The sequence below is a fragment of the Eucyclogobius newberryi genome, unplaced genomic scaffold (assembly GCF_026437365.1).
Source record: "Eucyclogobius newberryi isolate DKJ021-1_F unplaced genomic scaffold, fEucNew1.0.hap1 SCAF_12, whole genome shotgun sequence".
In the NCBI taxonomy this organism is placed as follows: Eukaryota; Metazoa; Chordata; class Actinopteri; order Gobiiformes; family Gobiidae; genus Eucyclogobius; species Eucyclogobius newberryi.
The window spans coordinates 4847163-4866922 of record NW_027315746.1 but is presented as its reverse complement, the minus strand read 5'-3'; the positions used below and the strand labels follow the sequence as shown (position 1 = coordinate 4866922).

Here is a 19760-nt window from a genome sequence, read left to right as displayed (position 1 = left end):
TAAACAAGGAAACCGGCTCCACTCATTATACGATCAATACAGAACCAAGAAAGTGATTTTTTATGCATGCAACATCTCACTGTATGTGCTCTTTTCAGTCGTAGTCAGATTACTGTCCGACTAATCTGATTACCGACGATGAAGGCTGCGTTCACACTCGCTCAAACCTTCAAATCGGGACCAAACCAGGACTAAAACTGGACCAAACCAAGTCCACATCAGACTTAAGCTCTATAATATAAATGAAAACCACATGTTTAGCTTTTCATGATTAAATCCAGATTAAAGTCACATTTGAATGTTCACGTTTGTTCTGTACGTGAGCGCAGTTCCTCTTCCTCCCTGCAGGGCCCCACCTGCTGGGACGACGTGCAGGTTCCGGGTCGGATCTGCGGAGTGTGTCTCTCGGACGGCTGCGACGGCGGCGACGCGGTGAGGCTCAGATCATCCCACTAACACTGTAGGACCCCTAGAACTGTAGGACCCCTAGAACTGTAGGACCCCTAGAACTGTAGAACTGTAGGACCCCTAGAACTGTAGGACCCCTAGAACTGTAGGACCCCTAGAACTGTAGGACCCCTAGAACTGTAGGACCCCTAGAACTCTAGAACTGTGGGACCTCTAGAACTGTGGGACCTCTAGAACTGTGGGGCCTCTAGAACTGTGGGGCCTCTAGAACTGTGGGACCTCTAGAACTGTGGGACCTCTGGAGCCGTGGAACCCCTGGAGCCGGGGAACCCCTGGAACCGGGGAACCTCTAGAACCGTGGAACCTCTAGAGCCGGTTGTTTGTGTCACTCGTCTCATCTTTTATGCGATTATGAACCTTTAGCCGTGGATTGTGGTCGTCTCCCGCTTCTTATCGGCGTAAAACATTTCTTTAAATTGGACGTAATCGTTGTTTTGTGGCGTTTATAAAAGAGTGAGTGACGGTGGCGGTGACAGTGGCGCTCCTTGTATTCGCAGGAGTTCTTCTTCAAGTGCGCGTCCCACCCGACCTCGCAGGACGACCGCTCCGTGGGGCTGGACCTGGTCACTCTGAACAGCCGAGAGGTCCCGTGTATCGCCTGCACGGACGTCACGTGAGTGTCGCGCACGCCGCTCACCACAAACACGCTGCTCGCCACAACCACAAACACGCCGCTCGCCACAAACACGCCGCTCGCCACAAACACGCCGCTCGCCACAAACACGCCGCTCGCCACAAACACGCCGCTCGCCACAAACACGCCGCTCGCCACAAACACGCCGCTCGCCACAAACACGCCGCTCGCCACAAACACGCCGCTCGCCACAAACACGCCGCTCGCCACAAACACGCCGCCGGAGCCTCTTTGTGACGTCTGTTTGTCTCAGGGACGTGGTGGTGGTCTTCCCCTGCACCGAGCGTCACGTGATCTGCCTGGACTGTTTCCGTGGTTACGCTCAGACGCGGCTGAACGAGCGCCGGTTCGTCTACAGCCAGGAGCTCGGCTACACGCTGCCCTGCCCCGGTACGGTCGCCAAGGACGACGACGTGACACAAACGTCTGATCCAGGCCATTATTACGACTCGTTCTGTTTGACTTGTTCAGAACTTGTGATATTTGGGTTTCGAAGCGTTTGTAAGAAGAGTCTGTGTGTTTCAGCCGCTTGTGAAGACTCTCTCATCAAAGAACTGCATCACTTTAGGATCCTGGGGCAAGAACAGGTGAGCCTCTCCGCAGATCTGAACAGTAACTTGACTAACTGCCTGTTTCCATGGAAATGGGAAATGTTCAAACTCACTTCATGTACTTGCTGCAGCACGAACACAATCAAGCCCCGCCTCAGGCATAAGTCAGACGCTTAGTTAAAACTGTCCTTCTGAACAGTCTCCATGGCGATGGAGAGGTTTAATGCCCTACTGTGTAATATAACAGATTCCATGGAAAAAAGAGTCAGGAAACATGTGGGTGTAATTCCTCATCCGTCCAGGAGGGTTCCATTGTAGAAAAAGATTGATTTGTATCATCTGGACTCTGGTGGGCGGGGCCTTCTCACAATTGGATAAATATCTGAGTTCCGGGTCTTGATTCTCAGATTGACAATGACTCTTGGATGAGAGTCAAAACGTTTTGTTTTTCCTTAAACAGAGTCCTGTTTTCTACATTTCAGCGTCATAGAAACACCCAAAAGAGCACAAACATGCTTTAGGGGGCGGAGCTTTAGGGGGCGGAGCTTTGTTGTTGTGCGTCTTCAGGAGCAGGAAGTGGTTCTCATGATGATTTGTGGTCCGCAGTACGAGCGCTTCCTCCTCTTCGGTGCAGAGCAGTGCGTCCTGGGCCTCGGCGGGCTGCTGTGTCCCGGGGTCGGCTGTGGGGCGGGGCTCGTGGCCCAGAGTCGCAGAGTCCAGTGTGATGTCAGAGTGGGCTGTGGCCTCGTGTTCTGTAGAGACTGTCGTCAGGACTACCACCAGGGGGCGTGTTCTACTGTGGAGGGGGATGGGCCGGCCGCACAGGCCACGCCCACTGGACAGGTCAGGACGAGCACAGTTCCTCATTGGTCGCTCTGTGCGTGTTTACTGAAGACGTGATGTGTTTGACCCTCAGAGTTTCCCCGTGGACACTGAAGCGTCTCTGCGCTCGCGCTGGGATCGAGACTCACTGCAGTTCATCAAAGAGTCCACCAAACCCTGTCCACAGTGTGGCGCTCCCGTGCAGAAGAACGGTAAAGAGAGACATGAGTTTAAGTCCCCTCAGGAGACACATGAGTTTAAATCCCCTCAGGAGAGACAGGAGTTTAAGTCCCCTCAGGAGAGACATGAGTTTAAGTCCCCTCAGGAGACACATGAGTTTAAATCCCCTCAGGAGAGACAGGAGTTTAAGTCCCCTCAGGAGAGACATGAGTTTAAGTCCCCTTAGGAGAGACATGAGTTTAAATCCCCTCAGGAGGACATGAGTTTAAATCCCCTCAGGAGGACATGAGTTTAAATCCCCTCAGGAGAGACATGAGTTTAAATCCCCTCAGGAGAGACATGAGTTTAAATCCCCTCAGGAGGACATGAGTTTAAATCCCCTCAGGAGAGACATGAGTTTAAGTCCCCTCAGGAGAGACATGAGTTTAAGTCCCCTCAGGAGAGACATGAGTTTAAATCCCCTCAGGAGGACATGAGTTTAAATCCCCTCAGGAGGACATGAGTTTAAATCCCCTCAGGAGAGACATGAGTTTAAATCCCCTCAGGACGACATGAGTTTAAATCCCCTCAGGAGAGACATGAGTTTAAATCCCCATGGCTGTGTTCGATCGCAGGCATGTTTGATATTTGCAGTGGGTCGTTGGGTCTGAGCGCTGCTGAGTGAAAGAGGTGCGACCATAAACACAGATCTGAGCAGCAACAAGCTCCTCTGACGCCTTTTCTCAACAAACCACACAGGAAAACCAGAAAGGTTTTGTGGTCAAACCCCCTGACTTCAAACCTTGAAACAAAAACACCCAAAAGCTTCTACTGTGATGTAAGATGATTTTAATGTTTGATCATGTGTTTTCAGGCGGCTGCAGTCACATGACCTGTCCTCTGTGTCGGACCGAGTGGTGCTGGGTCTGTGCCGCGCCCTGGAACAGAGACTGTATGGGAAACCACTGGTTTCACTGAGCTGCAGTTCAACAGGACAATCATGTGACAATTATGTAAACCATGTAAATTATGTGACAATCATGTAAATCATGTGATAATCATGTAAATCATGATTATAACCACTGCACTCGAAACCTGAAGGAAACGACCGACTCACTGTAAATGTTAAAGTCTTTAAAGTGGGCGTGTCAAACTCCAGCCCCCCTGATAGATAGTTTCTGATAGATATATAGTATATTTATCCCTAGAACGACAAGTCCCACTGGCCTTTGCTGCAGCCCCTCCCCTAACTCTAACCCTTGAGTTAATGTGGAGCTAACGTGGAGCCAACGTGGAGCCAACGTGGAGCCAACGTGGAGCTAATGTGGAGCTAATGTGGAGCTAATGTGGAGCTAACGTGGAGCTAACGTGGAGCTAACGTGGAGCTAACACAAACACAATTTTCACTAAGATCAGCTTTAACTATAAAAATACTGAGCTCATATTGAGTTTTTCATATCAGAAATCACATCACACGTGATTCATGCTGCAGATGCATGAACATGGACTTGCATCATCAGTGTCCACAAAGAACTATTACTACGCTGTATAAAGCTATTTACATCTTCTGTCCAAAATGAGTTTGACACTTCTGTTTTAAAGCTTCATAAATAAAGTTGCTGTGGCAGTCTTCAGTCGACATATTTCTACCATCATTTATAAAACATATCAAAGTCAATGGAAATGACATTGTTTTATGTATGTCGACTCTTTTAACTCTGACAAACTGTAAATGAGAAATAAACATGTATTTTTTCAAGTCTCTTCTCACTGTTTCTTTCCTGGATGTTCTGCAGATAAATATAGACGTCGTCACGGAAATAAGTGACAAAGGAAAAAACATTTAACATTTCTTCTGAAAACACCAAATAAACAAGGAAACCGGCTCCACTCATTATACGATCAATACAGAACCAAGAAAGTGATTTTTTATGCATGCAACATCTCACTGTATGTGCTCTTTTCAGTCGTAGTCAGATTACTGTCCGACTAATCTGATTACCGACGATGAAGGCTGCGTTCACACTCGCTCAAACCTTCAAATCGGGACCAAACCAGGACTAAAACTGGACCAAACCAAGTCCACATCAGACTTAAGCTCAAAGTACATGAACAACAATCTTAAACAAAAAGTACAATTACTGCAAACTTGAGTATTTGTACTTGGGTTTGAGATCTCTGAAATGGGTTCGTTTTTGTTTGTTTTTAGCACATTTATGTTTCTGCCTTGAGCAAATAAAAAATATAAAAATCAATTCAGCAGCTGTTTTTTATTTTGTATTTATTATTATTCATCAAAAACATACATTTAACTCTTTTACAGTTTTACAGAAACGTTACCTTTTTTTAATCTCTTAAAGCACATTTTTAAACGAGTACTTCAATACTTTCATGTAAGTATCTGAGTGCTGAGCTGCTGACGGTGTGTTTAGAGCTGCTGGAGTTCATCAGATAAGACTCCGTGACCTTTGAACTGCGGCGACGCCCACACATTTATCATTCCCTCTTTTATTGTTGTGTTTTCACTAAACGCTTCAGTTAGAAACATGCGGCTTCAGAGCGAAGCTTTAACCGTGTGACACTGCCATGGACCGGACTGGACGAAGCCGTGGTCTAGGCCCTGGTTCTGGTTCTGGTTCTGGTTCTGGTTCTGGTTCTGGTTCTGGTTCTGGTTCTGGTTCTGGTTCTGGACTTTGGGGAGTCGAGAATCCAGGTCTGGAAATGGAGCTGAAAGAAGAGAGTTTGAACGTGGCAAAACAAGAAGACCAAAGTGACGCGAGGACGAGGACTGAGCAGGTCTGAACTCAAGAGTTTATTCTGTCTTTGTCTCTGTCCATCTGTGTGAAAGTGTGAAACCAACACTCCTCTGGTTTGACGTCTCATGGTCCCAACACTCCTCTGGTTTGACGTCTCATGGTCCCAACACTCCTCTGGTTTGACGTCTCATGGTCCCAACACTCCTCTGGTTTGTCCAACTCAGTGGTCCCAACACTCCTCTGGTTTGACCTTCTCATGGTCCCAACACTCCTCTGGTTTGACGTCTCATGGTCCCAACACTCCTCTGGTTTGACGTCTCATGGTCCCAACACTCCTCTGGTTTGACCAACTCAGTGGTCCCAACACTTCTTGTTCTTGTCTCTCTGGTTCATGTCTCTGTGGTTCATGTCTCTGTGGTTCTTGTCTCTGTGGTTCATGTCTCTGTGGTTCTTGTCTCTGTGGTCCATGTCTCTGTGGTTCTTGTCTCTGTGGTCCATGTCTCTGTGGTTCATGTCTCTGTGGTTCATGTCTCTGTGGTCCATGTCTCTGTGGTTCTTGTCTCTGTGGTTCATGTCTCTGTGGTTCATGTCTCTGTGGTTTGCGTCTCTGTGGTTTGCGTCTCTGTTGTTCTTGTCTCTGTGGTTCATGGTTCTTGTCTCTGTGGTTCATGGTTCTTGTCTCTGTGGTTTATGGTTCTTGTCTCTGTGGTTCATGGTTCATGTCTCTGTAGTTTATGGTTCTTGTCCCTGTGGTTCATGGTTCATGTTTCTGTGGTTCATGGTTCTTGTCTCTGTGGTTCATGGTTCTTGTCTCTGTGGTTCATGGTTCTTGTCTCTGTGGTTCATGGTTCTTGTCTCTGTGGTTCATGGTTCTTGTCTCTGTGGTTCATGGTTCTTGTCTCTGTTTGCAGAGTCTGAAGTCGGTTGGAGCTGTGGTGAAGTCGGCCGCTCGTTGGGCCTCGTTCTCCTGCAGCCGCTGGAGGCAAAGGAAGAACAAACTCTTGGGTAAAACACAAGTGAACGTGTTGTGAGTGACAGTGGCAGCCTCAGTCTGCCCCAGGGCAGCTGTGGCTACAGAAGAGCTTTGAGTGAATGAAATGTGATGAAATGATGAATTCAAATGGAAAGATATTTGTGTTTCTTGAGCCGCTCCTTCAGAGATGATTTAGTTTGTGTGTCCGTCCTGTGTTTGCATGTTCTCTCTGTGTCTGACCTGTAGGAGTTACACCAGAGCGATACAGAGGACTGGCCCGAGACGCAGACGACGAGCTGGACTCAAGCATGAACCTGAAACCAGACCAGGACCAGGCTCTGAACCGGGAACTGAACCAGGACCAAACCCGGAGCCTCAACAAAAGACTGTTGAACCACTTCAGAGAACTGGCAGCTCACGACCAAGAGACGGACCAGGTCAGACCCCCCCCCGAGACCCCCAGACCCACCTAAACCCCCCCGACCCCCGAGACACCCTCAGAACCCCCCAGACCCCCCCCCAGAAGCTCTCAGAACCCCCCAGACCCCGTAACAGCAGATGTCGGGAAAGATCTTAATAAATGTGTGGTTCAGGTGGACCTGGACCTTCTGGACGAGCTGATTTCAGACGGAGCCGACCCGAACAGCAGCGACCGCTTTGGACAGACCGTTCTACACGAGGTGAAGGCCACACCCCCATGTTTAGTGATCAGTTTAATGTGTCTCAGAGTGTTCTGTGTTAGATCTCTGGATCTAAGAGCGTTCTGTGTTAGAGCTCTGGATCTAAGAGCGTTCTGTGTTAGAGCTCTGGATCTAAGAGTGTTCTGTGTTAGAGCTCTGGATCTAAGAGCGTTCTGTGTTAGAGCTCTGGATCTAAGAGCGTTCTGTGTTAGAGCTCTGGATCTAAGAGTGTTCTGTGTTAGAGCTCTGGATCTAAGAGTGTTCTGTGTTAGAGCTCTGGATCTAAGAGCGTTCTGTGTTAGAGCTCTGGATCTAAGAGCGTTCTGTGTTAGAGCTCTGGATCTAAGAGCGTTCTGTGTTAGAGCTCTGGATCTAAGAGCGTTCTGTGTTAGAGCTCTGGATCTAAGAGCGTTCTGTGTTAAAGCTCTGGATCTAAGAGTGTTCTGTGTTAGAGCTCTGGATCTAAGAGCGTTCTGTGTTAGAGCTCTGGATCTAAGAGCGTTCTGTGTTAGAGCTCTGGATCTAAGAGCGTTCTGTGTTAGAGCTCTGGATCTAAGAGCGTTCTGTGTTAGAGCTCTGGATCTAAGAGCGTTCTGTGTTAGAGCTCTGGATCTAAGAGTGTTCTGTGTTAGAGCTCTGGATCTAAGAGTGTTCTGTGTTAGAGCTCTGGATCTAAGAGCGTTCTGTGTTAGAGCTCTGGATCTAAGAGCGTTCTGTGTTAGAGCTCTGGATCTAAGAGTGTTCTGTGTTAGAGCTCTGGATCTAAGAGTGTTCTGTGTTAGAGCTCTGGATCTAAGAGCGTTCTGTGTTAGAGCTCTGGATCTAAGAGCGTTCTGTGTTAGAGCTCTGGATCTAAGAGCGTTCTGTGTTAGAGCTCTGGATCTAAGAGTGTTCTGTGTTAGAGCTCTGGATCTAAGAGCGTTCTGTGTTAGAGCTCTGGATCTAAGAGCGTTCTGTGTTAGAGCTCTGGATCTAAGAGCGTTCTGTGTTAGAGCTCTGGATCTAAGAGTGTTCTGTGTTAGAGCTCTGGATCTAAGAGCGTTCTGTGTTAGAGCTCTGGATCTAAGAGCGTTCTGTGTTAGAGCTCTGGATCTAAGAGCGTTCTGTGTTAGATCTCTCGCGCCTGGAGTGTGGACGTGATGCGTTTCTTCCTGGACCGCGGCTCTGACCTTCTGACCCCGGATCAGTTTGGGGTCACGGCGCTGCACGTGGCCTCGGCCCTGGACTACAGCGACATGGTGCTGTTCCTGCTGCAGAGACACGGTCAGAAACATCACCGCTATTCACCGTTATTCACCGCTATTCACCGTTATTCACCGTTATTCACCGTTATTCACCGCTATTCACCGTTATTCACCGTTATTCACCGTTATTCACCGTTATTCACCGTTATTCACCGTTATTCACCGTTATTCACCGCTATTCACCGTTATTCACCGTTATTCACCGTTATTCACCGTTATTCACCATTATTCACCGTTATTCACCGTTATTCACCGTTATTCACCATTATTCACAGCTGTTCACCATTATTCACCGTTATTCACTGTTATTCACCATTATTCATGACTATTCACCGTTATTCACCGTTATTCACCGTTATTCACCGTTATTCACCGCTATTCACCGTTATTCATGATTATTCACCGTTAGTCACCGTTATTCATGATTATTCATGATTATTCACCGTTATTCATGATTATTCACCGTTATTCATGATTATTCATCGTTATTCATGATTATTCATGATTATTCACCGTTATTCATGATTATTCATCGTTATTCATGATTATTCATGATTATTCACCATTATTCATGATTATTGACACCCCATGTTCCACTCACTGTCACATGTTACATTCATCTGAACCTCAATTACTCACTTAAGATTCTGTGGTTTGGATGTAATTTAAATATTCTTAAAGTGTCCAGTAAGATGAAAGCGGTCACTGTCTCATAGACTAATCGTCTCCACTATAATAAATAACTGTTGTATTTTGTTCTCATCATTGTTATCTGGACTAAACCGGTTCTAAAACACACAAACGTCCTTTTACAACAAAGACAGTGGCATTTTTTAACTAAAAAGATGTTCATGAATAACACACTTTATTTGTAGATATTCTCAGTCCCATATTTCATGCTTTATTTTGGTTTCTAATGTAAAAAGTCTCAATGTTTAATAGAAATGATCATAATTTGAGCTGAAACGTTCTCTCACGACGATCATGTGTTTGGTTCCTGAATAATCCTGGACAAACATCGTAATGACCACAGCACAAAGAGTCTAACCACAGCCTTGGTCGTGGCCCTCAGCGGACCCCGAGTCCCGGACCCTCCTCCAGAGCCAGACGCCGCTTCACTTTGCCGCTAAATGTGACGCCGTGGCTTCCGTCCGGGTCCTGGTCCAACACGGAGCGTCGGTGAGCTCCGTGGACCACAAGCGCCGCACGCCGCTGCAGCTCGCCGCCAACATGGGTGAGGTCCACGTCCACGACCGCGCCGGCCCCACATCGTGACGCTAACTTCAAATGTACTTCAATTGTACTTTTTAATCCCGAGGCCGATCTCAGCGAGTCACAGAAAGATGTTTAGTAAGTCCAAGTGTGTGTGTGTGAGGGGCGTGGCTAAAGCGAGCGTAAAAACAGGAACAGTTTTGCCTCATTTCTTTGACTTCTCTGCAAAGCCTCGACGCCGCGTTTGAACCTCATGCTAATGCTAATGCTAATGTTAGACGCATTACGACCTGGAAATGTCATGTTTTGGCTCTTGACAAAGCGAGTGCCGCGCGGCGATAAACAGAAAACGGCTGTTGCTAACGTGCTTTGCTAGCTTTGTGTTGCTAAGGCTCGACATATAAGTTAGCATCAGTGGAAATACAGCGCTTTAGCATGAGATAACGTTGCGTGACAAATTATTACTTTTTTCTGTTTTGTTTTCACATGAGTCTGCATTCTCTCTTGTCCAATCATCTCGCTCCAAAATGTTCCAGGAGCCAATAAAAAGGTTGGCCCACTTTAGAACACTTAAATGGCCCGGTACGGTTCACTTGAGAGAGTAGAGACTCTTTAGGACTGTCCAGAGCCTCAAAGTGAACCAGTGGAAACATGTCTAAGGTTCTAAGTCTGGTTTAGATCTGGTTTAGACCTGGTTCAGACCCGGTTTAGACCCTGTTTAGACCCTGTTTAGACCAGGTTTAGACCCAGTTTAGGCCCTGCTTAGACCCGGTTTAGACCTGGTTTAGGCCCTGCTTAGACCCGGTTTAGGCCCGGTTTAGACCCAGTTTAGACCAGGTTTAGACCTGGTTTAGGCCCTGCTTAGACCCGGTTTAGACCTGGTTTAGGCCCTGCTTAGACCCGGTTTTGACCTGGTTTAGGCCCTGCTTAGACCCGGTTTAGGCCCGGTTTAGACCCAGTTTAGACCCAGTTTAGACCCTGTTCAGACCCGGTTCAGACTCGGTTTAGACCTGCTGTCTCCGTCTGGTTTCAGAGCGCAGTGCAGCGGCTCGAGCGCTGCTGGAGCTCGGCGCGGAGGCGGGACTTACAGACATTGACGGACAGCTCTGCATCACCGCCCTCATCAGCCACATGTCGCCCGTGGTAACGGCCTCCATCTTGTGTCTCAAAATCCTACAGTTCAGTATGCCGGTCTGTCCCAGGGCAGCTGTGGCAGAAGTCACCGCTTCTGACCCAGGACTTATGGATAAATGTATCGGGCTATAGAGTCTGGACCAGGCCTATTCAACATGCGGCCTGCGGGCCAGATCAGGCCCTCCAAACCATCTGAATCGGCCGAAGACAAAATATATTTTCTCTTGTTTACTGGTTTAGTACTGGTTTAATTCTGCTTTAGGCTTGTTTTAGTCCTGGTTCAGACCCGACTGGTCCTGGTTCAGGGTTCAGACCCAGCTGGTCCTGAGAAAGGAAAAATTATTATTAGTTAAATCTGCTTTTGAAAAAGAAATTCACAGTTTAAGAGTGTTTTCTGTTTTAACACGTGTAACTGCCTGAGCTCGTGGTCTTTTCAGAGCTCTTTTGGTACAGAACATGGTCAAATCATAGAAAGATTTACAGTAATAGTTTTGAGAGCTTTTAGTCGACTACAGTCTTAATGATTTATGCGACTTGTGAAAATAAACAAAGATAAAAAGAACGTTCATTCATGACGTGACTGTTGTTCCTTCTGTCTCAGGCTGAGCTGGCCCTGAGTCAGTTCCACGTTCACGACACGATCAATCGACAGCAGTTTTTCCACCTGAACCTCCTGGAGCCGGAGCCCGTGGCCCCTCACAGCGCGGGTATGAGAGCGCCCCCCGCTGGACTATGTTAGGATTTTTAGTCAAGAATTTGTCAACTAATTCTGTTTAGTTTTAGTAATGTAATGTTCATTCATTTTCTGCCTCTTGTTCCCTTCCGTGGTCGCGGGTGACTGGAGCCTATCCCAGTGACTTGGGGCCTTAGGCGGGGTACACCCTGGACAGGGGGCAACTCGTCGCAGGGTCAACACAGAGACACAGACATTACAGACAAACATTCACTCTCACATTCATTCACTAGGGCCAATCTTACCTAACACATTCATGTCTTTGGACGGTGGGAGGAGCCAGAGAACCCACAGTAACACGGGGAGAACATGCAGACTCCACCCAGAGACATCATGTGATGATGGTCTGGTCCGGGAATCAAACCCATGATCTCCTTCTTGGGAGCCTTTGCCACCGTGCACGCATGTAATATAATGTTCATTTAGTAAATCCATGACAGAACAAATTAATCTAAGTTTATTTGGAGCAGAAGTATGATTTGTAACTGCAGAACACAGGAACACAAAAACTGTCTACAAAACATAAGCATAAATTGCACATACATAAAATCCTTGACGCGGCTCGCTCAAAAGGGAGTGTGAACTGTTAAAATGATTATGAATAACTCCCAGCCACATTAATAACTATCAATAAACGTGGATATTTATTGATTTCCTAACTTTGAGCTTGTTACTGTCCCTTGTATGTTTGTGTTGTGACAGAGGCCGCCCTGAGGGACCCCACGTCTCCCGTGAGTCTCATACTTCACACACTCATGTATGTGTAATATATATATATAAGTATAGATATCATGTATACTTGTGTCGCAGCTGGAGGTGCTGGTGCACCGGGGCAAACTGGACCTCATCATGAACCCCGTGTTCCTCAAACTCATCCAGGTCAAATGGGACCTCTACGGCCGGTCGGGCAAATGACACGGAAATATGTCGCTTCTGTGAAACGTGTGAATCGACAGCCTTTTATTTTGTTTCCAGGAAGGGGGCGTGGCTTCTGCTGATCCTGAACTTCCTGTTTAACGTTTCTTGGACGACGGTGGCCATTTCCGTGTCGGTGACCAGGGACTCTCCGCAGAGATACGTCCTGCCGCAGGTGGTTGTCACTGCGCGTTAGAGCGCCTGGTCGTCATGGAGCTTTTGCGCTCGCTGCGGTTCATGTCGCGGTCGCGGCTCTGCATCGTGAGCCACTGAAACACACCAAACACAATAAATGTTCTCTTCATCGATAAAGTCTAAATCCTGCTTGAATGATGCTGAGGCCATTCCAAGTTTGTGTGAGACGTGGCTAAAGCTAGATTGAAAACAGAAAACGACTTCCTGTTTATCACGAGCTTTTGCCTCATTTGGTTAACTTCTCTGCAAAGCCTCGACGCCGCGTTTGAACCTCTCTTTATGTCATGCTAATGCTAATGCTAATAGTAGAACCATTATGACCTGGAAATATCATATGTTGGCTCTTGACAAAGCGAGTGCCGTGCATCGATAAACAGAAAACGGCTGATGCTAACGTGCTTTGCTAGCTTTGTTTTGCCAAGGCTCGACATATAGGTTAGCATCGGTGGAAATATGGCGCTTTAGCACGAGATCAAGTCAGCGTTTGGTGAGGAATGATTCTTTTGTACGTTTCTGTCTGCTTTTTGCCGTCTCGAGTCTGCGTTCTCATCCAATCATCCGGTTGTGGGCGGAGCTCCTGCGGAGGTAAAGTCGACTTGGCGCTCAAGAGCCAGACTGCTTTGGTCAGGGTCCACTTTGGATCCAAGAAACAGACCCACACACTCACATTTTCACTCTTTTCTGATGGTGTATTTTCACCTGGGGCCTGCAGGGGGAGCTCTATGGCCAGAGTTACTCGCTGTTAAACGAAGTTGTTGTTTTCAGGATTGGTGGCGCGTGCTTCTCGCCGTCGTGGCCCTGCTCTTCACGCTGGAGGAGGTGCTCCGCGAGGTCATCGACATCCGCCGCTCAAACAGGAAGCTCCGCCTCCAGAGGAAGTGGGCGCAGCGCCGTATCCAGGACGACCTGCGCTGCTGCCATCCCATGTGGCCCCAGGTCAGAGGATGGAACCGAGCAAATCCTTTAAGATAGATTTAGGCTTCAGGCCGAGTTTTCGACTCAACGGCGGAACAGGCGGAGTCTTCAGGTTTAGAGTCAGCCAATCGCGTGTCAGGGCAGTCTGAGGCCTTCTTGTAATTGGTCGGATGAATTGTGGATGTTCTGTGTGTGATTTTCTGTCCTCTTCTCGTGTTCAGGACCGAGTGTTCCTGCAGGATCAGCTGAAGTCTGTTCAGAACATGAGAGGAAACTACAGCCGCGACTTGTGGTAAGACGTTATTTGAATCATCCCGAAATGTGACTTTTATTACCATTTATTTTAGTTACTTTTATATTATAAGGTGTGAGTGACATGCTAATTCCACATGAAAGCGCTGTCGGGACTCAAACCCGGGACCGTCTTGTTGTGGGGTGCGTGCGCTGACCTCCCGGCCTCTGATTGGTCCTCTCTGTCGTCAGGAACCTCTCTGATTGGCTGGTGTACTGCCTCCTGGGCGTGTCCACGGCGGTGCACGTGGCGGATGTGGTCAGACCGTCCGACTTGCTCCACGTGGCCACTCTGCGTCTGTTCTCCGTCGCCGTCATCTTCCTCTGGCTCCGCCTCATGAAATACGTGCGAGCGTTCAGGTGACTCCGCCCACAGCGCCATGGCAACAGCGTTTGACGAGATGATGTCAAAAGAACTGTTTTCATGACTTGAGACTTGACTTGATAAAATGTACTAAGACCTGGACCTGGACCTGGACTCGGACTTGGACTCGGCTGCATAGTTAGATGTAGGGTTTAATATTAAAGGAACACATTGGAACATTTCAATCTGGATCCATTAGGGTGATATTTAATCCTCTGCTCCTGCTCCTCCTCTCCTCCTCTCCTCCTCCTCCTCTCCTCCTCTCCTCCTCCTCCTCCTCCTCTCCCCCTCCTCCTCCTCTCTTCCTCCTCCTCCTCTCCTCCTCTCCCCCTCCTCCTCCTCTCTCCTCCTCCTCCTCTCCTCCTCCTCCTCTCCTCCTCCTCCTCTCCTCCTCCTCCTCCTCCTCTCCTCCTCCTCCTCCTCCTCTCCTCCTCCTCCTCCTCTCCTCCTCCTCCTCCTCTCCTCCTCCTCCTCCTCCTCTCCTCCTCCTCCTCCTCCTCTCCCCCTCCTCCTCCTCTCTCCTCCTCCTCCTCTCCTCCTCCTCCTCTCCCCCTCCTCCTCCTCTCTCCTCCTCCTCCTCTCCTCTCTCTTCCTCCTCCTCCTCTCCTCCTCCCCTCCTCCTCCTCCCCCTCCTCTCTCCTCCTCCTCCTCTCCTCTCTCTTCCTCCTCCTCCTCTCCCCCTCCTCCTCCTCTCTCCTCCTCCTCCTCTCCTCTCTCTTCCTCCTCCTCCTCTCCCCCTCCTCCTTCTCTCTCCTCCTCCTCCTCTCCTCTCTCTTCCTCCTCCTCCTCTCCTCCTCCCCTCCTCCTCCTCCTCCTCTCTCTCAGGTTGATGGGTCCGTTCATCGTGATGTTGGGGAAAGTGGCGGCAGATGTGATGCGTTTCCTGTTCCTGTACGCAGAGATCTTCATCCCTTACGCCTGCAGCTTCTGGATCATCTTTGGAGGTCACTCACACTTGTTATTATTTACTGACCTCGGTGCCTAAGCCCCCCCGCCCCCCCGACCTGTAATACAGCCTAAACGTGACCATGGTTATTTTGTGAATACATTTAATGAAATAAATGACGCTACCACAGCAGCAAATGTAGATCCTATCGTGTTGAATATTGAGTGTCTCGTTTACAGTGAAAATGCTACAATAATAAAAGGTCATGTATGATGTGTGACAGGGGCCGCGCCCTCCATGCTCACCGTGGGGGACCTGCTCTTCACGCTCTACAGAATGACCCTGGTGGACGAGTACGACTACACGTCCCTGAAGGCGCTGGACCCCGTCATGGCGCCGCTCCTCTGCGGGACCTTCCTCGCCGCCGCCTCCATCCTCTGCGTCAACCTGCTCATCGCCATGGTGACCGACACCTTCCAGAGGTCAGGGGTCGCGTCCGGACGCAGCCGCGCGAAAACACAAACGGGCACAAAGCTCCGCGACTTCCATTAATCGACCCGAAAGACGAGATGTTCCCAGTTGAAAGGACTTGAAGCCATAAGATCAAAATAAAGATAAAGATAAAAATAATGATGAGGTTCAACATTTGAGCCTCATAAATTTAGATATTTATTTCCAAAACAGTGAAAAGTTTAAAAAGTGAGGAATAAGATCAAACTAGTCCCAGAACATAACATTTTGAGACTAAAATAAAAGTTTGGGTTCTTCTCGCTCTAAACTCTACATAAAGACATGTTCTCACTGTGAGCAGCTGCATCTCCACAAACCTGACTCGTCCTCGGCCCTGAGGAGCCTCCTCCAGCGTGTTTGAATGCACAGAACAGATGAAATCACATGAACGTCACGGCGCTGTCCAGCGCCAACGCCCAGATCAAGTCCTTTTGCCTGATGTCTGTCCCGATGTCAGTCCAGTCCTCGATCGTTGGTGATGTTTTTATCATCCACTTCTTTGTGATGTACGTTCCAGAAGTATCCATTTATTGTGTCCACGGCTGGAGTTCTGAGGCCCAAGTACACAGTTCTAAAGTTACTTCAGTCCAACATTTCTGATGTTTTTCCATCAGATTTCCCTCTAAACATGTGACTTTGTGCTCCTCCTCCTCCTGCTTGTTTCCATGGAAATGCCGTTCCTTTGTCTATAATATTCCACACTGCGGCATAAGACTTGTCTATCGCCAGGAAGAACGTTCAGATTGTGGGTTTAGCTTTCTATTTCCATGGAATCATACCAGCGACGTGCTACTTCCAGAACATTACACACTGTGGCTTTAGACAGACCTCCCCAACATCAGACTCGACAGAAGGTTCTTTGAGCTTGTCTCGACCTTCACGTTTGTCCCGCCTCATCAGACTCGAAAGAAGGTTCTTTGAGCTTCTCTCGACCTTCACGTTTGTCCTGCTTCATCAGACTTGGCAGAAGGTTCTTTGAGCTTCTCTCGACCTTCACGTTTGTCCCGTTTCATCTCCAGGGTCCACGACAACTCCAAAGCCAACGCGGTGATGCAGCAGGCGGCCGTCGTCCTGCAGCTGCACGACTCGCTGCCCGTCCTGCGCCGCTTCTACGACCAGCGCCACGTCGCCCTGAACTGCGCGCCGCTGGTAGAGGGAGACCACGCCCCCCGCCCCGCCCATCACCGAGAGCGCGCGCGGATCACTCGAGAGGTCAAGGTGAGTCCGGCGTTCTCCCGTTCTTTTCACGGAGATACATTTTTAGACGCTGCAAATGAAAGGGAAAAATATTAAATGAAAAGATATCAATTTGAATCTTCTTCTGTCGTTTCCTCACATAAATGTTAGTAAAAAATGTATTGCACGTTTTTAGTCACATCATATTTTTGCACAGAAATAAGAGATTTTATGTGTAAAAACGGCTATTTTGGGACATGCAATAAATCTGAAAAATGGACAGAGCCAGATAAACCTTTTTTTTCATTTTGTTGATACATTAGATACAAAAACATTTTTTACCATGTTTTTTTAGTAAACTGGATCCGACTGAAAATTGGCCTAAAAATTTAAATTTTGCAGTTTGTGACATAAAAACTGATTTCTCCAATCGGCTCCTGAAGGTATAAACATGAGTAAATCTGAACAATTGGACAGAGCAAGATTTCCTTTTTTCCCCCTTTTTTGTTGAGAGGATTTTTGATTTTTTTTTTTTTTTTTACTGTAGTTTTTGAGCAAACTGGATCCGACTGAAAATTGGCCTAAAAATTCAGATTTTGTATTCAGTTTCTAAATTACCAATAGATTTTTTTATTTTTTTTTTTAAATCTATTTGTGATTTAAAAACGGAATTTTCTGGTATGAACATAAATTAAAAAAATAATTTCTTATATATTTTTTGAGTAAACTAGAGCTGTCTGAAAATTGGCCTCAAAATTCAAATAGCTCCTAATTTTTTAAGTTAAAACTTTCATAAATCAGGCTCAGAATTAGATCTCATCAAATCCTTGTGACAAAAGTCTCATTAAGTCCAAGATAAAGTTGCCCCAGGCAACGCACTTGTTTAAATAAATATTTTTTTTTATTGTAATTTAATTTGTAACTGCTTAAATAAAGGTTAATAAATAATAAATACAAATAAATAAAAGTTTGGTGTGTTTTAAGGGCTGGTCTTTGTCAAAATTCAACAGTAAAACACCTTTAGGAGCATTTTTACTGTTGAGAATTTAAAAGGTTTAAATTTAACACATTTAGTTTGGCCTGTAACAACTCGTCTTACGTCTGTTGTGTTCAGGAAACGCTGGATCAGTTCCTCTTTCTGCAGCGGGAAGCGTCAGGGTGAGTTCTTCTTCTCTCCTGATGATGAACGTTCAGCTGCAGAGGCTGAACCAGCTCTGGTTTGTGAGGCTTTAGTAGAACGGTCCAGGAAACAGAGCAGAACGGTCCAGGAAACTGAGCGGAACGGTCCAGGAAACAGAGCAGAACGGTCCAGGAAACAGAGCAGAACGGTCCTGGAAACAGAGCAGAACGGTCCAGGAAACAGAGCAGAACGGTCCAGGAAACAGAGCAAAACGGTCCAGGAAACTGAGCAGAACGGTCCAGGAAACTGAGCAGAGCGGTCCTGGAAACAGAGCAGAACGGTCCAGGAAACAGAGCAGAACGGTCCAGGAAACTGAGCAGAACGGTCCAGGAAACTGAGCAGAACGGTCCAGGAAACTGAGCAGAGCGGTCCTGGAAACAGAGCAGAACGGTCCAGGAAACAGAGCAGAACGGTCCAGGAAACTGAGCAGAACGGTCCTGGAAACAGAGCAGAACGGTCCAGGAAACAGAGCAAAACGGTCCAGGAAACTGAGCAGAACGGTCCAGGAAACTGAGCAGAGCGGTCCAAGAAACAGAACAGAACGGTCCAGGAAACTGAGCGGAACGGTCCAGGAAACAGAGCAGAACGGTCCAGGAAACAGAGCAGAACGGTCCAGGAAACAGAGCAAAACGGTCCAGGAAACTGAGCAGAACGGTCCAGGAAACGGTCCAGGAAACAGAGCAGAACGGTCCAAGAAACAGAGCAGAACGGTCCAGGAAACAGAGCAGAACGGTCCAGGAAACAGAGCAGAACGGTCCAGGAAACAGAGCAGAACGGTCCAGGAAACAGAGCAGAACGGTCCAAGAAACAGAGCAGAACGGTCCAGGAAACAGAGCAGAACGGTCCAGGAAACAAAGCAGAAATGTCGAGGAAACGAAGCAGAACGGTCCAATGCTCAGGGAGAACACAGAAGCTCCTGGTGAGAGGTCACTTTTGGTCATGAGTTCAGGGGCAGAACATGTTTAGAGCAGTGGCATATTATCAATAACATTAAACGGCACTCTGTGAACTCTAAACTCTGTGAACTCTAAACTCTGTGAACTCTAAACTCTGTGAACTCTAAACTCTGTGAAGTCTAAACTCTGAACGTCTTCCACAGAGTCCCGGCGCCTCAGGACGTGAGCCTGAAGCAGGAGGTGAAGAGCCTCAGGTCAGAGCTGCTCCAGGTCAAAACTCTGCTCCTGAAGAAGACGGAACAGGACCGAGAGCAGGAGTGACTTTGTGCAATATCACAGTTATTTATCATAAGAATATCACAGTTATTTATCATAAGAATATCACAGTTATTTATCATAAGAATATCACAGTTATTTATCATAAGAATATCACAGTTATTTATCATAAGAATATAGATATGGTCATTTATCTTCATGTATATAATGTTATTCTCAGGAGCAATAAAGAGCAAAGAGCAACGTTTGACTTTTATTAAATGAAACGGTGGATGTGAAGATGAACTGGACTGAACTAAACCTCCATCTTCTGCTTCATCTGAGGCCGAGTCGAGGAGGACTTCCCTCACCCCAGACACTTCCTCCCGAGGCGTTCCCAGGCCATAGGCATAGTCCCCCTCCTGCAGGTCCTGGGGCGGCCCCGGGGCCTGAAGAACAGAAGCCTGAACCTCAGCTGTAGGAGCAGCGGCTCTACTCCGAGCTCCTCACCCTTTCGGTCACTGCCCAGAGCTCTTGAGCACTGGAAAGGGCAGAACTTAGCTCGAGGTCAACAAAGAGCTTCGTCTTTGGACTCCAGATGTGCAACTGTAAAAACACCTTCAGGAGATTTAACATTTGAACTGTGACATAGAGTTTAACATGAGATACGTTAAGATAAGATAAGTTAAGACAAATTGAGATGAGATAAATTAAGATAAGTTAAGATGAGATAAGTTAAGGTAAGTTAAGATGAGATAAGTTAAGATGAGATAAGTTCAGATGAGATAAGTTAAGATAAGTTGAAATAAGT

The 19760-nt window shown here is 47.4% G+C and overlaps 2 protein-coding genes across 2 annotated transcripts; both read left to right on the top strand.

Moving 5' to 3' along the window:
- The first annotated feature begins 267 nt into the window (after positions 1-267).
- LOC140355759 (E3 ubiquitin-protein ligase parkin-like) lies at positions 268-4393 on the top strand. The gene is made up of 7 exons (XM_072440413.1): positions 268-432; positions 966-1081; positions 1356-1492; positions 1628-1689; positions 2260-2496; positions 2570-2687; positions 3509-4393. Exons 1-7 carry the CDS (start codon positions 268-270, stop codon positions 3610-3612), a joined length of 939 nt encoding a protein of 312 aa, XP_072296514.1. The 3' UTR covers positions 3613-4393.
- Positions 4394-5355: 962 nt separating this feature from the next.
- Positions 5356-19015, top strand: LOC140355758 (uncharacterized). The gene is made up of 19 exons (XM_072440412.1): positions 5356-5430; positions 6302-6395; positions 6610-6800; positions 6957-7043; positions 8156-8306; positions 9360-9521; positions 10533-10642; positions 11235-11340; positions 12069-12097; positions 12177-12268; positions 12342-12456; positions 13242-13412; positions 13613-13683; positions 13875-14042; positions 14872-14990; positions 15216-15414; positions 16462-16660; positions 17733-17776; positions 18898-19015. The coding sequence occupies exons 1-19, from the start codon at positions 5356-5358 to the stop codon at positions 19013-19015; spliced, it is 2301 nt and encodes a 766-aa protein (XP_072296513.1).
- The last annotated feature ends 745 nt before the right edge of the window (positions 19016-19760 follow it).